This window comes from Trachemys scripta, chromosome 7 (genome assembly GCF_013100865.1).
Source record: "Trachemys scripta elegans isolate TJP31775 chromosome 7, CAS_Tse_1.0, whole genome shotgun sequence".
NCBI lineage: Eukaryota > Metazoa > Chordata > Testudines > Emydidae > Trachemys > Trachemys scripta.
This window is the reverse complement of record NC_048304.1, coordinates 52,606,332-52,620,447: the sequence shown is the minus strand read 5'-3', so window position 1 is coordinate 52,620,447 and position 14,116 is coordinate 52,606,332. Positions and strand designations below refer to the sequence as shown.

General features: G+C 46.0%; 1 protein-coding gene across 3 annotated transcripts in view; it reads right to left on the bottom strand.

The window, feature by feature from the left end:
* Window positions 1-14,116, bottom strand: part of FANCD2 (FA complementation group D2) — a 216,818-nt gene that overhangs the window by 149,492 nt on the left and 53,210 nt on the right. For all 3 annotated transcript variants that reach the window (XR_004646377.1, XM_034775009.1, XM_034775010.1), the window contains exons 15-16: window positions 8,200-8,343; window positions 7,148-7,282 (exon numbers count right to left, since the gene is read on the bottom strand). Coding sequence is in view for 2 of the 3 variants with exons in the window: in XM_034775009.1 (XP_034630900.1) it covers window positions 7,148-7,282; window positions 8,200-8,343 (279 nt within the window). In the remaining variant the exon portion in view is untranslated. The remainder of the gene's footprint in view (window positions 1-7,147; window positions 7,283-8,199; window positions 8,344-14,116) is intronic.

Below are 14,116 nucleotides of genomic sequence, written 5' to 3'. Positions count from 1 at the left end.
GTAGACAAAATGCTTTCAGTCTAGATAGTGGGTGGGGAAGGGCCTATTCAGAGCAATGGGTCATTAGGAAAAAACAATAGGCCTTAGGAGAAGCTTATCTCCCACCTGGTGAGCCTTCCTGTGAAAACTCCAAACAGCCTGTGTGTGATGGCTGCTATGTGGGACATGTGATGAGATCACATGTCTCTAGACTCCATCTTGGGATGTCAGTATTTTTCCACAGACTGGTCTGGGAACCAAACTTTGAGAACAAAGGGTTCCCGCCATATGCAAAAGCTATATAAGACAAGGAGCGACATCATCTGGTGTGCTTTGCTCCCCACACAAGAAGACTCCTGAAAACACCTAAGGAACAAAGACTTAACTGCGGGAAGTGCTGGACCCAGGCTAAGGGGATTTTTAGCCTGTGAACAAAACAACTGGGGATTCCAACTGTAAAGCAAGTGCAGCTTGCCCCTTAAGAATCTGCAGCCTCCTTGTATCATCTCTTAGGGTGAGAATCTGCTATTCATATTGAATCTATTTAGTGTATTTAGCTTAGTTTGTGTTTTTGTTTATTTTCTAGGTAATCTGCTTTGATCTATTTGCTATCACTTATAATCACTTAAAATCTATCTTTTGTAGCTAATAAACTTGTTTTTGCTTTATCTAAACCAGTGAGTTGGAGTGAAGTGTGTGGGAATCATAACTCATGGGCAAAAGCCTGTTGCGTATTCCTCTCCACATTGAGGGAGGAGGTGAATTTTATGAGTTTACACTGTACAGTTCCCTTTGCAGCGTAAAACCGTATAATTTGGGGTTTCTACTCCAGAGGGGTAGAGGAGGAGCTGTGAGTAGCCTTCCTATGCACAGGCTGGTCAGAAAGCCTGCTTGTAACTGCAGCTGGGTGTGCCCCTACCTATATGGATACTGGTGAAAGTGCAGGCTGGAGGGCTTTGCAGCTTGTCACAGCAGTACAGCGTGAGAGGGAGCCCAGGCTGATGGATCAGTGAGCTCAGTGGTACCCCAGTTCCAGGTGGCACCCCGGGGGGAACCCGTCACATATGATTCCCGTCTGCCATGGTCCTACTCATCCCTATCCAGATGCTCTATCTGTGTCCCAAGTGGCCCTATCACAAGAATACTTGGTTGGCTTGTCTTGTATAGAACACTTTTTATCTTCAAAGTGCTATACAAATAGTAACTAATTCATCCTCCTAAGTACTACCCACAGAGTTCAGTTCTTAGCTCTCTGATTTCATATCTGCTTTCTCTTTCGATCATCTGAACCTGTCCTTTGCAGTACTCAACTGCACATTTCTTCTGACACCTGTATTTCTGCCAGTCTTGAACAAGAAAATCTGTGGCTTTGTCTCCGATTTGTTCACATAAAGAAATGTTTCAAAACCAGAAAGTCATCTTGAAATTCAACTGCATCTCTTCTAATTCCCTTCTCAGTTCAGAGCACATCTAATGTCCCCAATCTTGGCCTTATCCTTTAGCCTGATATCCAGTCCTTCAAAAGCCTTTGGTTCTATATGTAATTGCCTGTTTCCCTTCTGCACTCATGCTTGCACTGCTGTGGCTTCCTGATCACTCTTTCCCATGTCTCATCTTTCTACATTCGGTACATGCAGAATGCTGCTCCCTGCCTCAAGTGAAAGTAGATCACCTCCAATCTCACACAGCTTCACTGACTTCTCAGTCATTTCCAGAAGTATTAGTAGTAGAAGTGAGAGAGAGAGAGAGAGAGCCTGGAGCACTGGGCCTGGTGCAAGATCTAAGGCCTGAACCAGAGGCTGTGAACCAAAGCCAGGCCATGGATTAAAGCAGATGCTTACAAGTTCACTGCCCAGTCCATGAACTTGACAAAGTTGTTGCTAGTGTACTAGGCACTAGATATGCACATAAATATATTCCAGCTAGTACAGATACATCCCAATCTAGCACAAGATAAGATGATTTGACAAAATAATAAATAGGGATGTTTTGTCTGAGATTTCAGGAACAAGGGGAGGTAATAAACAGATGTCATAAAACACGTAAGGTCGTGTTTAAGTTGTTTATCCCAGTTGTTTGTCTCAGTCTATAAATGTTAGGGTATCTCGCCTTAACTCTTTGTGTGGCCTAGTGGACAGCAGAGATTCCTGCTGGTGACTGAGCTACTCCTTGCCCCTGGGCACTCACATGTTAATGTACCTGTAGAGCCAGGGCACTAGGATTGTGCCTTGAGGGCAATAAACCTAGTCAAGGGCCTTTGTCACTACACCGGGCCTGTGGTCTCTCTTTATGAGTAAAGGTCTGCTGAATTAGCAGGCTGCCTTATCTGCTGCTAGTACCGATAATATTGGCGCTCCAAGGACAGAAGCACTGGGCAGCCCGAACAGCATTACTGAGGCAATGACATTCCAGCCTTCAGCACTTAAGCTTTTGCGAACAGGGGCTGCTAACAGGGAGTCTCGTAAGGGAGTTTGGAAGGGAGCAGGAAGGGGGCGAGGGTCCCTTGCCGGTTCTATCTGTTTTCTCTTTATTCCCCTTTGAACCTATAACCAACTACATTCAAAACTTCTTGCTTAAACAACCCTTTCAGCGGACAGGGGGCTGCAGACGGGAGTTTGACAGAGGGAGGCTTACGATGGTTAGGAAGACCCGCAACACCTGTGCCAGCACTGCTTCTGTCTCCTCCACCTGTGCCTGTAGACAGACAGAGCGCCTGAGCATGGATGCTTCTACCCAGATCCTGGTGTGGTTTTGCAGAGACTGTAACTTGCAATTTCCACTTACTGATATCCAGGCTGGGGGGACCATCCAATGTGAGAGGTGCCTGCTGGTGGAATCTCTCAGGCAGCAGGTGGGAGAGCTACAGGAGGAGGTGGCTAGGTTGAGGAGCATCCGAATCCACGAGCAATCCTGGACAGTGTCCATGTGGAGACAGCTGAGGTAGCTGTCCCAGTACACAGGACTGCTGATACACCACTGGTGGAGGAGGAGATGGCTCAGGGTGGACACTGGCAGCTGGTAACTTCTGGCAGCAGGCAGTGCTCCACCCCTGCTCCGAACCCCCCTGCCGTGGTAATAGGTAACCGTTATGCTCTTCTTGATACAGGAAAGAAGGAATCACTCCCTACAGTAAAGGAGGAGAAGCCTCGTACCCCTAAGGCTGGGAGGTCTGCTGCCACCACTGCGAATAGGAAACGTAGGGTAGTGGTGGTCGGAGACTCTCTGCTGAGGGGGACGGAGGCGCCCATCTGTCGCCCTGACATTTCATCTCCGGAGGTATGCTGCCTGCCGGGAGCCCGTATCTGAGACGTTACGGAGGCATTGTCGAGGATTATCCAGCCCTCTGACTACTACCCCATGCTACTCATCCATGTGGGCACAAATGATACTGCGTGGTGTGACACTGAGCGGATCAAGAGTGACTACAGGGCTCTGGGAGTACGGGTGAAGGAGTTTGGAGCGCAGGTGGTATTCTCTTCGATTCTTCCTGTCAAAGGTAGGGGCCCGGGCAGAGACAGATGCATCATGGAGGTGAATGCCTGGCTGCGAAGATGGTGTCTCCAGGAGGGCTTTGGCTTCCTAGACCACGGGATGCTATTCGAGGAAGGACTGCTAGGCAGAGATGGCGTTCACCTTTCGAGGAGAGGAAAGACCCTATTTGGGCACAGACTGGCTAACCTAGTGAGGAGGGCTTTAAACTAGGTTCGACGGGGACAGGTGAGCAAAGCCCACAGGTAAGTGGGGAACATGGAGACCGGGGAGATGGGTCGGAAACGAGAGGGAGTGTGGGCTATATTGGCAGAGAGAAAGGAGGGTCAGGACAAAACTGGGAGGAAAGATCAAACCAGTATCTTAGATGCCTATATACAAATGCGAGAAGTATGGGGAATAAGCAGGAAGAACTGGAAGTGCTAATAAATAAATACAACTATGACATTGTTGGCATCACTGAAACTTGGTGGGATAATACACATGACTGGAATGTTGGTGTGGATGGGTACAGCTTGCTCAGGAAGGATAGACAGGGGAAAAAGGGAGGAGGTGTTGCCTTATATATTAAAAATGTACACACTTGGACTGAGGTAGAGATGGACATAGGAGACGGAAGAGTTGAGAGTCTCTGGGTTAGGCTAAAAGGGGTAAAAAACAAGGGAGATGTCATGCTAGGAGTCTACTACAGGCCACCTAACCAGGTGGAAGAGGTGGATGAGGCTTTTTTTAAGCAACTAACAAAATCATCCAAAGCCCAAGATTTGGTGGTGATGGGGGACTTCAACTATCCGGATATATGTTGGGAAAATAACACTGTGGGGCACAGACTATCCAACAAATTCTTGGACTACATTGGAGACAACTTTTTATTTCAGAAGGTTGAAAAAGCTACTAGGGGGGAAGCTGTTCTAGACTTGATTTTAACAAATAGGGAGGAACTCGTTGAGAATTTGAAAGTAGAAGGCAGCCTGGGTGAAAGTGATCATGAAATCATAGAGTTTGCAATTCTAAGGAAGGGTAGAAGGGAGAACAGCAAAATAGAGACAATGGATTTCAGGAAGGCAGATTTTGGTAAGCTCAGAGAGCTGATAGGTAAGGTCCCATGGGAATCAAGACCGAGGGGAAAAACAACAGAGGAGAGTTGGCAGTTTTTCAAAGGGACACTATTAAGGGCCCAAAAGCAAGCTATTCCGCTGGTTAGGAAAGATAGAAAATGTGGCAAAAGACCACCTTGGCTTAACCACGAGATCTTGCATGATCTAAAAAATAAAAAGGAGTCATATAAAAAATGGAAACTAGGACAGATTACAAAGGATGAATATAGGCAAACAACACAGGAATGCAGGGGCAAGATTAGAAAGGCAAAGGCACAAAATGAGCTCAAACTAGCTACGTGAATAAAGGGAAACAAGAAGACTTTTTATCAATACATTAGAAGCAAGAGGAAGACCAAAGACAGGGTAGGCCCACTGCTTAGTGAAGAGGGAGAAACAGTAACAGGAAACTTGGAAATGGCAGAGATGCTTAATGACTTCTTTGTTTCGGTCTTCCCTGAGAAGTCTGAAGGAATGCCTAACATAGTGAATGCTAATGGGAAGGGGGTAGGTTTAGCAGATAAAATAAAAAAAGAACAAGTTAAAAATCACTTAGAAAAGTTGGATGCCTGCAAGTCACCAGGGCCTGATGAAATGCATCCTAGAATACTCAAGGAGCTAATAGAGGAGGTATCTGAGCCTCTAGCTATTATCTTTGGAAAATCATGGGAGACGGGAGAGATTCCAGAAGACTGGAAAAGGGCAAATATAGTGCCCATCTATAAAAAGGGATATAAAAACAACCCAGGAAACTACAGACCAGTTAGTTTAACTTCTGTGTCAGGGAAGATAATGGAGCAAGTAATTAAGGAAATCATCTGCAAACATTTGGAAGCTGGTAAAGTGATAGGGAACAGCCAGCATGGATTTGTGAAGAACAAATCATGTCAAACCAATCTGATAGCTTTCTTTGATAGGATAACGAGCCTTGTGGATAAGGGTGAAGCTGTGGATGTGGTATACCTAGACTTTAGTAAGGCATTTGATACAGTCTCGCATGACATTCTTATCGATAAACTAGGCAAATACAATTTAGATGGGGCTACTATAAGGTGGGTGCATAACTGGCTGGATAACCGTACTCAGAGAGTTGTTATTAATGGTTCCCAATCCTGCTGGAAAGGCATAACGAGTGGGGTACCGCAGGGGTCTGTTTTGGGACCGGCGCTGTTCAATATCTTCATCAACGACTTAGATATTGGCATAGAAAGTACGCTTATTAAGTTTGCGGATGATACCAAACTGGGAGGGATTGCAACTGCTTTGGAGGACAGGGTCATAATTCAAAATGATCTGGACAAATTGGAGAAATGGGCTGAGGTAAACAGGATGAAGTTTAACAAAGACAAATGCAAAGTGCTCCACCTAGAAGGAAAAATCAGTTTCACACATACAGAATGGGAAGAGACGGTCTAGGAAGGAGTACGGCAGAAAGGGATCTAGGGGTTATAGTGGACCACAAGCTAAATATGAGTCAACAGTGTGATGCTGTTGCAAAAAAAGGAAACATGATTCTGGGATGTATTAACAGGTGTGTTATGAGCAAGACACGAGAAGTCATTCTTCTGCTCTACTCTGCTCTGGTTAGGCCTCAGCTGGAGTATTGTGTCCAGTTCTGGGCACCGCATTTTAGAAAAGATGTGGAGAAATTGGAGCGGGTCCAGAGAAGAGCAACAAGAATGATTAAAGGTCTTGAGAACATGACCTATGAAGGAAGGCTGAAAGAATTGGGTTTGTTTAGTTTGGAAAAGAGAAGACAGAGGGGACATGATAGCAGTTTTCAGGTATTTAAAAGGGTGTCATAAGGAGGAGGGAGAAAACTTGTTCACCTTAGCCTCTAAGGATAGAACCAGAAGCAATGGGTTTAAACTGCAGCAAGGGAGGTCTAGGTTGGACATTAGGAAAAAGTTCCTAACTGTCAGGGTGGTTAAAACTGGAATAAATTGCCTAGGGAGGTTCTCTCTGGAGATATTTAAGAGTAGGTTAGATAAATGTCTATCAGGGATGGTATAGACAGTATTTGGTCCTGCCATGCGGGCAGGGGACTGGACTCGATGACCTCTCGAGGTCCCTTCCAGTCCTAGAATCTATGAATCTATGAATACCAGATACAGTTCAAAATTGACTTTCTTGATTCACAAACCCTCCATGGGTTTCCAGTTGCTTTCCTGGACCTTCTCTCTATCAGCTTCTCTGTCTGTTCACTCTACTTAATTTAGTGCTGGTCTCCTCTATGTCATTCCTTGAAGTCTGGCACTACTGCTGACAGTCATTTTCTTTGCAGCTCCTGCCATTGTAAACAGCTCCCTGACTCACCATCCCAGTTCATATAAAAAGAAAGTATGGATGTTCTCCCCTACTTACACCTCAACTTGTTCCTCCAATTATTTAACTTTGTATCTGCATTATTGAGTTTATATAGCATTTTCAGAAGCAGTTTGAGTGAAAGATATTGTACAAAACAAGGTGAAAATATCTGTAACTCCTATGTAGAGGATTCATTGATCTCCAGGTTTATTTGATGTCCCTACTTTGATCTGCAGCCTGTAAAAGTATATACTATTATATATTTCAAAATATACCTGCTGACAGTAAGAGTCAAAGGCTGCAAATGCTTGCTTGTACATGCAGCTGCCAAAGGAGACGACACATGGATCAGCAGAGTGCAGAAAGGTCTGAGCCAGTGACAGGATTGATGGGAAGTAGTCTTTGATAACCTGAAAGACAGACATCATGACAGAGACATGAGATTCCCATGATTACTATTTGCTTTCAAAGCTTCCATCCCTCATTTTATGAGCTCCAACTTGAGGACAACAAGATCCCTAGTTAGTTTAGTAGGTGATTCCCTGGCCTCTAACTCTCCCACCTCACTAGATATGGGCTGACGCCACAACAGATTCCCACTTAGATTGTGATCTCTATAGGTCTGCTTTGCTTTCAAAACAATGAAGAACTTGTCCACACAAGAGCTTTTTTGCAGCAACAGACTACAGCTGCACTGGTGCAAACTCCTCATGCAGACACGCTGCACCAGTGTAAAATGGGACTTGAACTGGGTGACTCATGCAAGTCAGTTTACAACAGTCTACACTCAGGTTTACATTGGTGAAGCTAAACTAGTAACTAAAAACCCCCAGGGCAGACAAATGCTCAGTCTTCATGCCCTACTTTAAGTTGTAGACAGCTGTCTGTCCGCATTCATTGTCCCTTCTCCCTGTAGCTATAGGCACTCAAGTCAGACACATGTACACATCTAAATGCAGACTATTTTATACTAGCAATAAGGTATGGGTTTAAAAATGTAAAGTCTAAGAAAAATGTGAGGCAGAGCAGCATGTCAGGCCTTCGAGGAGAGGGTCATTTGTGGTGGGGAGATAGAGAGCAAGAGGGCTTCCTAAGATCTGCAGAAGAACCAGAAGCCTATCCTATGCTGCGGGGCAGAGAAGGGCAGTTCTTCTCCAGCAAATCTTGGGAAGTCCACAGGAAGGTTAACAAGGTCCATGAGACAAGCTCTGGAAGTGGGTCTTTGTCTCTAACCTGTAAAGAGCTGAATCACAATCTGACACATCCCAGGAGATGGAAAGGGGAATGCTCCCAGTGTGCAGAATCTCAAAGTAGCAGCAGTACTCACCAATGAGTGATTTCGGAAGGCGCTCTGTAGCAGCTGCTCTGGCACACAGCCCAGTGGAATCTTGTTCCTCAGCACTCTCTCAATTTGCTTCCTGCTCTTGGTGTTTGTAGTATGGATTAGCAGCAGAACTATCAGGTCCAGAACCTTTCACAGAGGAAATAATCACTAATCATATATTCATGATGCAGTGGAACAGAAAATTTCTTGCCGATATTTCCTTTCTGCTAGCAGTGTCTCCCACAGTTCTCGGCTGCTCTCCTCTCTCTGCAGCTCATGGAGGCAGATCAGCATTTTGGTGCCACACAATCTGGCCCTGCTCCTTCTGCAACCACTTGGTGCCAAATGAGTTAGTCCCGAGCTCTAACAGTTGCATAATATCATTAACAAATATTCCAGAGATAATGAAATAATTATGTACATTAGATCAAAGAATGCTTTTAAGTCGTAGACAGGTACTGTCCTATTGTAACAATTCCACTTAACATCTGACCTTTGACTCATGAACCATCTAGAGTGGGTAGAATTGTGGGAGACCCTGCTAGCAGAAAGGAAATTATCATTAAGAAAACTTCCATTCTGCAGTCCTGCATCTCCCACAATTCTGGATGTTTGGGAAGTAACGAGCAGTGAACAGATGTAGGGAGGGTTATGGAACAAAACTTCAAGAGGAAAGAAGTACCTGCCTTTTTGTGAGCTTACTCGAAAGCCTGCAGCACCATCCTGGCAAAAAAGGCATCTGCAGAAGACAGAAGGTCCACGCCGTAGTGCTTAATGAAGATGTTAACTGTAGACCAAGTGGCCACTTTTTTGCAAATTTCTGAACTGAACCCACTTGCTCGTTCCACCCATGAGGTTGCTAAGGATCTTGTGGAGCGTACCTTAATCCCTTCTGGGACATGAACCTCTGATTATTTATAAGCTTCCACAATACATAGTCTAATCCATCTATCAATTAAGGAATTGGAAACTACGAGTCCCTGGCATTTTCAGTGGAGGACACAAATAGAAAGCCTGATTTTGTGGATTCTGTATGTTTGAGAGATTTTCAATGCTCTTCCAACATCTAAGGTGCGCCACGTCTTTCCAGTTGGATAATAACAGAGTAGCTTGCCCATTAAATGAAACCAAACTCAAATCTCCTGTTCCAGTCCAGGAGCCCCCAGTGGGGCCAATTAAGAGGGCAGCACCTGGAGGCTGTAAGAGGCCTGGCGAGAAAGAGACCTGGGGAAGCAAGGCAGACTTGTTCAGTCAGGAAGAGCAGAAGATGAGAGCTGCCAGAGAGGGAAGGTGGTTCCTGGGAAAGGGCTGAAGGCAGGAAAACAGCAAGAGGGGTTTGCTGGCTGGTGTCCCCAAACCAAAGAGAGAGGGCCAGAGGGCAGAAGGAGCAGAGGGAGATGCCTTCTGGCTCTAAGCCAGAGAGCTGGAGTCAAGGGCCAGAGCGGGGGAAGGCAGGGAAAGAAGGGGAGTGCTGACATCTCCTCACCAAAGACCTGGTCTGCGGAGGAGTCATAAGAGGGCCAGGGAGAATGAGGGATGCTCCCAGCAGAAAGGCTGGGAAGAGCAGGGTTGAACCCCAGAAGTAAGAGCTGGGGTGACTGTCCTGGCAGAGGGGCAGAGGAGGACTGCCAAGAGTCCAGTGAGAACGAAGCTGGGTTTTAAAATCTACATGGACTGGGGTGATATGGACTGTTTCAGGACTTTTGCATTCTAGACTTTTGCATTCTAGACTTTTGCAATTCATTTTGTTAATAAACTATGGTTAGGGACTACATGATAAGCTCATATGGTGAGGTGAGGGGCCATTTGCTAAGCTGCCCTGAGGGAACGAGGGGGCCTCCTGGAGGAGGCTACTCATTCACATGGAGGTTGTGGTTTTAGACAAAACAAAGGAAGCACAGCCTCTTGGGAAGTGTGGAAGAAGGAATTTACCTTAGCAAGAAAGGATGCTGGTGTCCCAAGCCCCACCTTGACCTCACGGAACACTCAGTAAGGCTCACATATGGATAAGGCTGCCAGCTCCGACATTCCCTCCTGGCAGACGTGACAGCTACTAGGAACAAGTCTTAATGGATAAATGAAAGGCCAACACTGGAGTCAGAAGCTCAAAGGGATGGTTGGCAGGGCCCTCAAGCTAGCATTAGGTCCCATGCTGGGAAGACTGGCCTGAGACTACTAGTCTGGCTAATCGGACTGCTAGAAGGAATCAGTCTACCTGTGGATGGTCTGCAAGAGGGCCAACAATCCTACAAATAGCACAATACTAAGAGCAGACATCTGACATGAAATGATACTCAGCTGAAGGTCTCTGTCTATGTCTTCTTAGAGAAAGTCCAGAATGGCTGGAATTACAGGATTTCTGGGATTTACATTGTGCTCTTGGTACCAGTTCGGTTCAGCAGAACTGTGTTGCAATTTACACGTCCGTGAACTCCTACCCACCTCTGTTGGTACTGCTTTGGAATCACCTAATATGGAATGGACATGAGTGAGCATTCGAAGAAGAAAAGACAGTTAACTTTTCCGTAAGTGGTGTTCTTCGAGATGTGTTGCTCATGTCCATTCCACAACCCACCCTCCTTCCCCACTGTTGGAGTTTCTGGCAAGGGTGCTGGGGAGCCGGCGGCACCCCTTATACCACGCCATGCGGACGCCACTCCAGAGGGCGCCAGAGCCAGTCCCCTATGGATACTGCTGAGGGAAAAACTTCTGGCACCGGTGCATGTGGCAAGCACAAACACCTAATATGGAATGGACATGAGCAAGCACTCGAAGAAAAACAAGACCTTTTTGTGCTTTCCTCTCAATGGTCAGGCTGTTAGCTGAAGCGGTCTTGGGTCTGGTTGAAGAACAGGACCTTTGAAAGGCTGTCCAGTCTCCACAGAACCTGAGTGGGAGTTCCGGTTTCAGCTCTATCAGGTTGTGAACCAAGGTTTCCTTGGCCCATGAAGAGTTATAAGAATTACCGTCATCTGCTCTCATTTTATTTTCTGAACCACTTTCCTCAGTAGCGGACAGGGTGGAAAAGCGTCAAGTAGGCCCTCTGTCCAACTGTGCGATCAGGCATCTGTGCGCCCATGGCTCTGAAGTCTGCCTCACTTGTGAAGTATTTTGGCTTCTTTGCATTTGTACGATTCACAAACGGGTCAGTTGAAGGGACACAGAACGTCTGAATGCTGAGTCCTGATTCGGGCATCATTTGGACTTGTTGACCCAGTGCCTGGTGAGACCATCTGCCCTTTTGTGGTTCAGGTCCACTTTGATGTGGATCACCCTGCGGAAAAGGCAGATCTGTTACATCCACCTCAGTATTTCCATTGCTTCCACATGTAGTGCTGGACGCCTTGTTCCCCACTGGTTGTTTAAATATGCAAACGTAGTCATATTGTCGGATTGAACCAGGACATGGTTTTCCCTTAGAGTGAGCTGGAACCTTTGCAGAGCTAGCTGGACAGCTCTCAGCTCTAGGAGGTTTATGTGGTTTAGCCTTTTCCTCCTAGCTCCAGAGGCCCTGGGCTGTTTGAGTCTCCAAGCGAGCTCCCCAGCCCTCCAGGCTAGCCTTGGTTGCGAGGACTAAAGGATCTGGAAGGCAGATGGGCATGCCTTTGTAGGCATTATCATGGACTGACCACCATTGTAAGGAGTTAAATACCTGTGTTGGAACTCATACTTGATCTTTCATGTGCTCCGGGGAATGGTCCCACACCTTTAGTATGAAGGCTTGAAGACATCTGATGAGCGATTGTGCCCATGGAGCGATGCCTATGCACAGTACCATGAGTCCTAGCACATCACAGTGCTATGGTAGGCCTGCTGCATCTCTGGAGCAAGATAATACATTTCTGGATTTTCTGAAACCTTTCTAATGATGGGTAGACCTTTCCTATCAAGGTGTTTATTTCTGCTCCCAGATGGTTATTCTGTTGGATGGAACCAGATAACTTTTCTTGGCACTGATGATGAAGCCGTGCCCCTGGAGGAGATTCAACATCCAAGATGTGGTCCTCTGCACTGCTGACTGCGATGAAGTTCTGATTGGGATGTTGTCAAGAATAGGGTACAGGTGAGTTCTCTGTAACATGAGTCTGACTATTACCACCATCTCTGTAAAACCCTGGCAGCCAAAAACAGGCCAACCAGGAGCATTCAGTACTCATAATGTTTCCTGCTGTAGGTGAACCTCAGAAGTCTGCAATGGCACAATCAGATGGGGCTATGGAGATATGTGTCTGCAAGAGGTACTGAAGTCAAGAAGTCCCTCTGGACAGGGAAGACACCATACAGGCCAGGGCTCCATCAGAAACATTGTTTTCTTCATCCATTTGTTCAGCCTTTTGAGGTTGAGAATGGCTTTGATACCCACCATGTGCTTCTGCACAATGAAGAAGATGGAGTACAACCCAGCAAACCTTTTTCTGAGGGAACAGTCTCTATCACGCCAATATTCAGAAGATGAGATATTTCACTCTGGATCAAATTGTGTTTTACAGGGTTATTGAAACCTGGTGACTGGATGAAGAATGGATGGGGTGGAGCCCACAGTTTGAGGGACTATCCGTGGCTCACTATCGCCCTGATTAACTTCTCTGTGGTTGAAGAAAACCATTTCTCTAGAAAAATGGGAAATTCTGCCCCCTCGCTTCTCTCCTGGGAGCAGGCCTACATAATCTTCATCATAAATTAGATTTTAGGGGACCTGAGGTCCCTCTGGATTTTCCCCCTGGACTTTGACTCTACTGTCTTCCCTTGGGGAACCGGTTGTCCCTTTCGCAGGTACCTCTGTGAGGACAAGTAGTGAAAGGAGCATCTCTGTCTGGAGATCAGACTACATTCTATAGAGAGAATTTAGTGGGGAAAGAGAGACTGTTTGGATTTTGTTGCATTGTCTGCGACCACTTTATCTGGCTTTTCTCCAAAAAGGAGGGAGCCTCAAAACTTGGCTGACCACAGGACCTGCTTAGAGTAAGTACCTACCTTACAAAGTCAGAGTCATAGGAGGTGCCTGGCAGCTTAGCTGGAAGCCATCGTTTGGGCTGAGAATCTCATTGCATCCATTGCAGTGGATGCTACAATTACTGTTCATAGAATATCATGGTTGGACGGGACCTCAGGAGGTCATCTAGTCCAACCCCCTGCTCAAAGCAGGACCAATCCCCGGACAGATTTTTGCCCCAAATTGCCCCCTCAAGGATTGAACTCAGAACCCTGGGTTTAGCAGGCCAATCCTCAAACCACTGAGCTATCCCTCCCCCCAATAATCACATCCCTCGATCTGCTAGCAATGCTCCTATTTATACAGCTCAAAATGCTGTTAGCCTTCTTGGCAACAAGGGCACACTGTTGACTCATATCCAGCTTCTCGTCCACTGTAACCCCTAGGTCCTTTTCTGCAGAACTGCTGCCTAGCCACTCGGTCCCTACTCTGTAGCAGAGCATGGGATTCTTGTTATACCAATAAAAACTAGCAGGATCTTATTAAAGGGGACAAGATAAAGATGCCACATTTATTATAAATATACTGATAAAACAAAAGATAAAAGTAAACAACGTTGTTTGACTACTTATTTTTTATACACACACACACACACACACACACACACACACACATATATATGTAGAGAGAGAGAGAGAGATTCATTTACACAATCATTCATTCAAGTTCTGTATAGGTGTTATAGTTACCAGCCTAGAAGTTGCTCATGCCAAGTTACTGGCCAGGTATCTTGGTCATGAGGATGGAGCCGAGTCTGTGTCAGGTGCACCTGATGCTCCTGGAGGCTGGCAGCAGAACCAGAGACTCAAAGTCATCAGTCTTTAGAGTCCATTCTTATAGGAATTAATTCCTATGTTAGTCTATGGGAGCTGTTTCATCCTGCTGTTGCTGACTTAATCAGCAGATGGCACATTCCTGTCCAAAGTG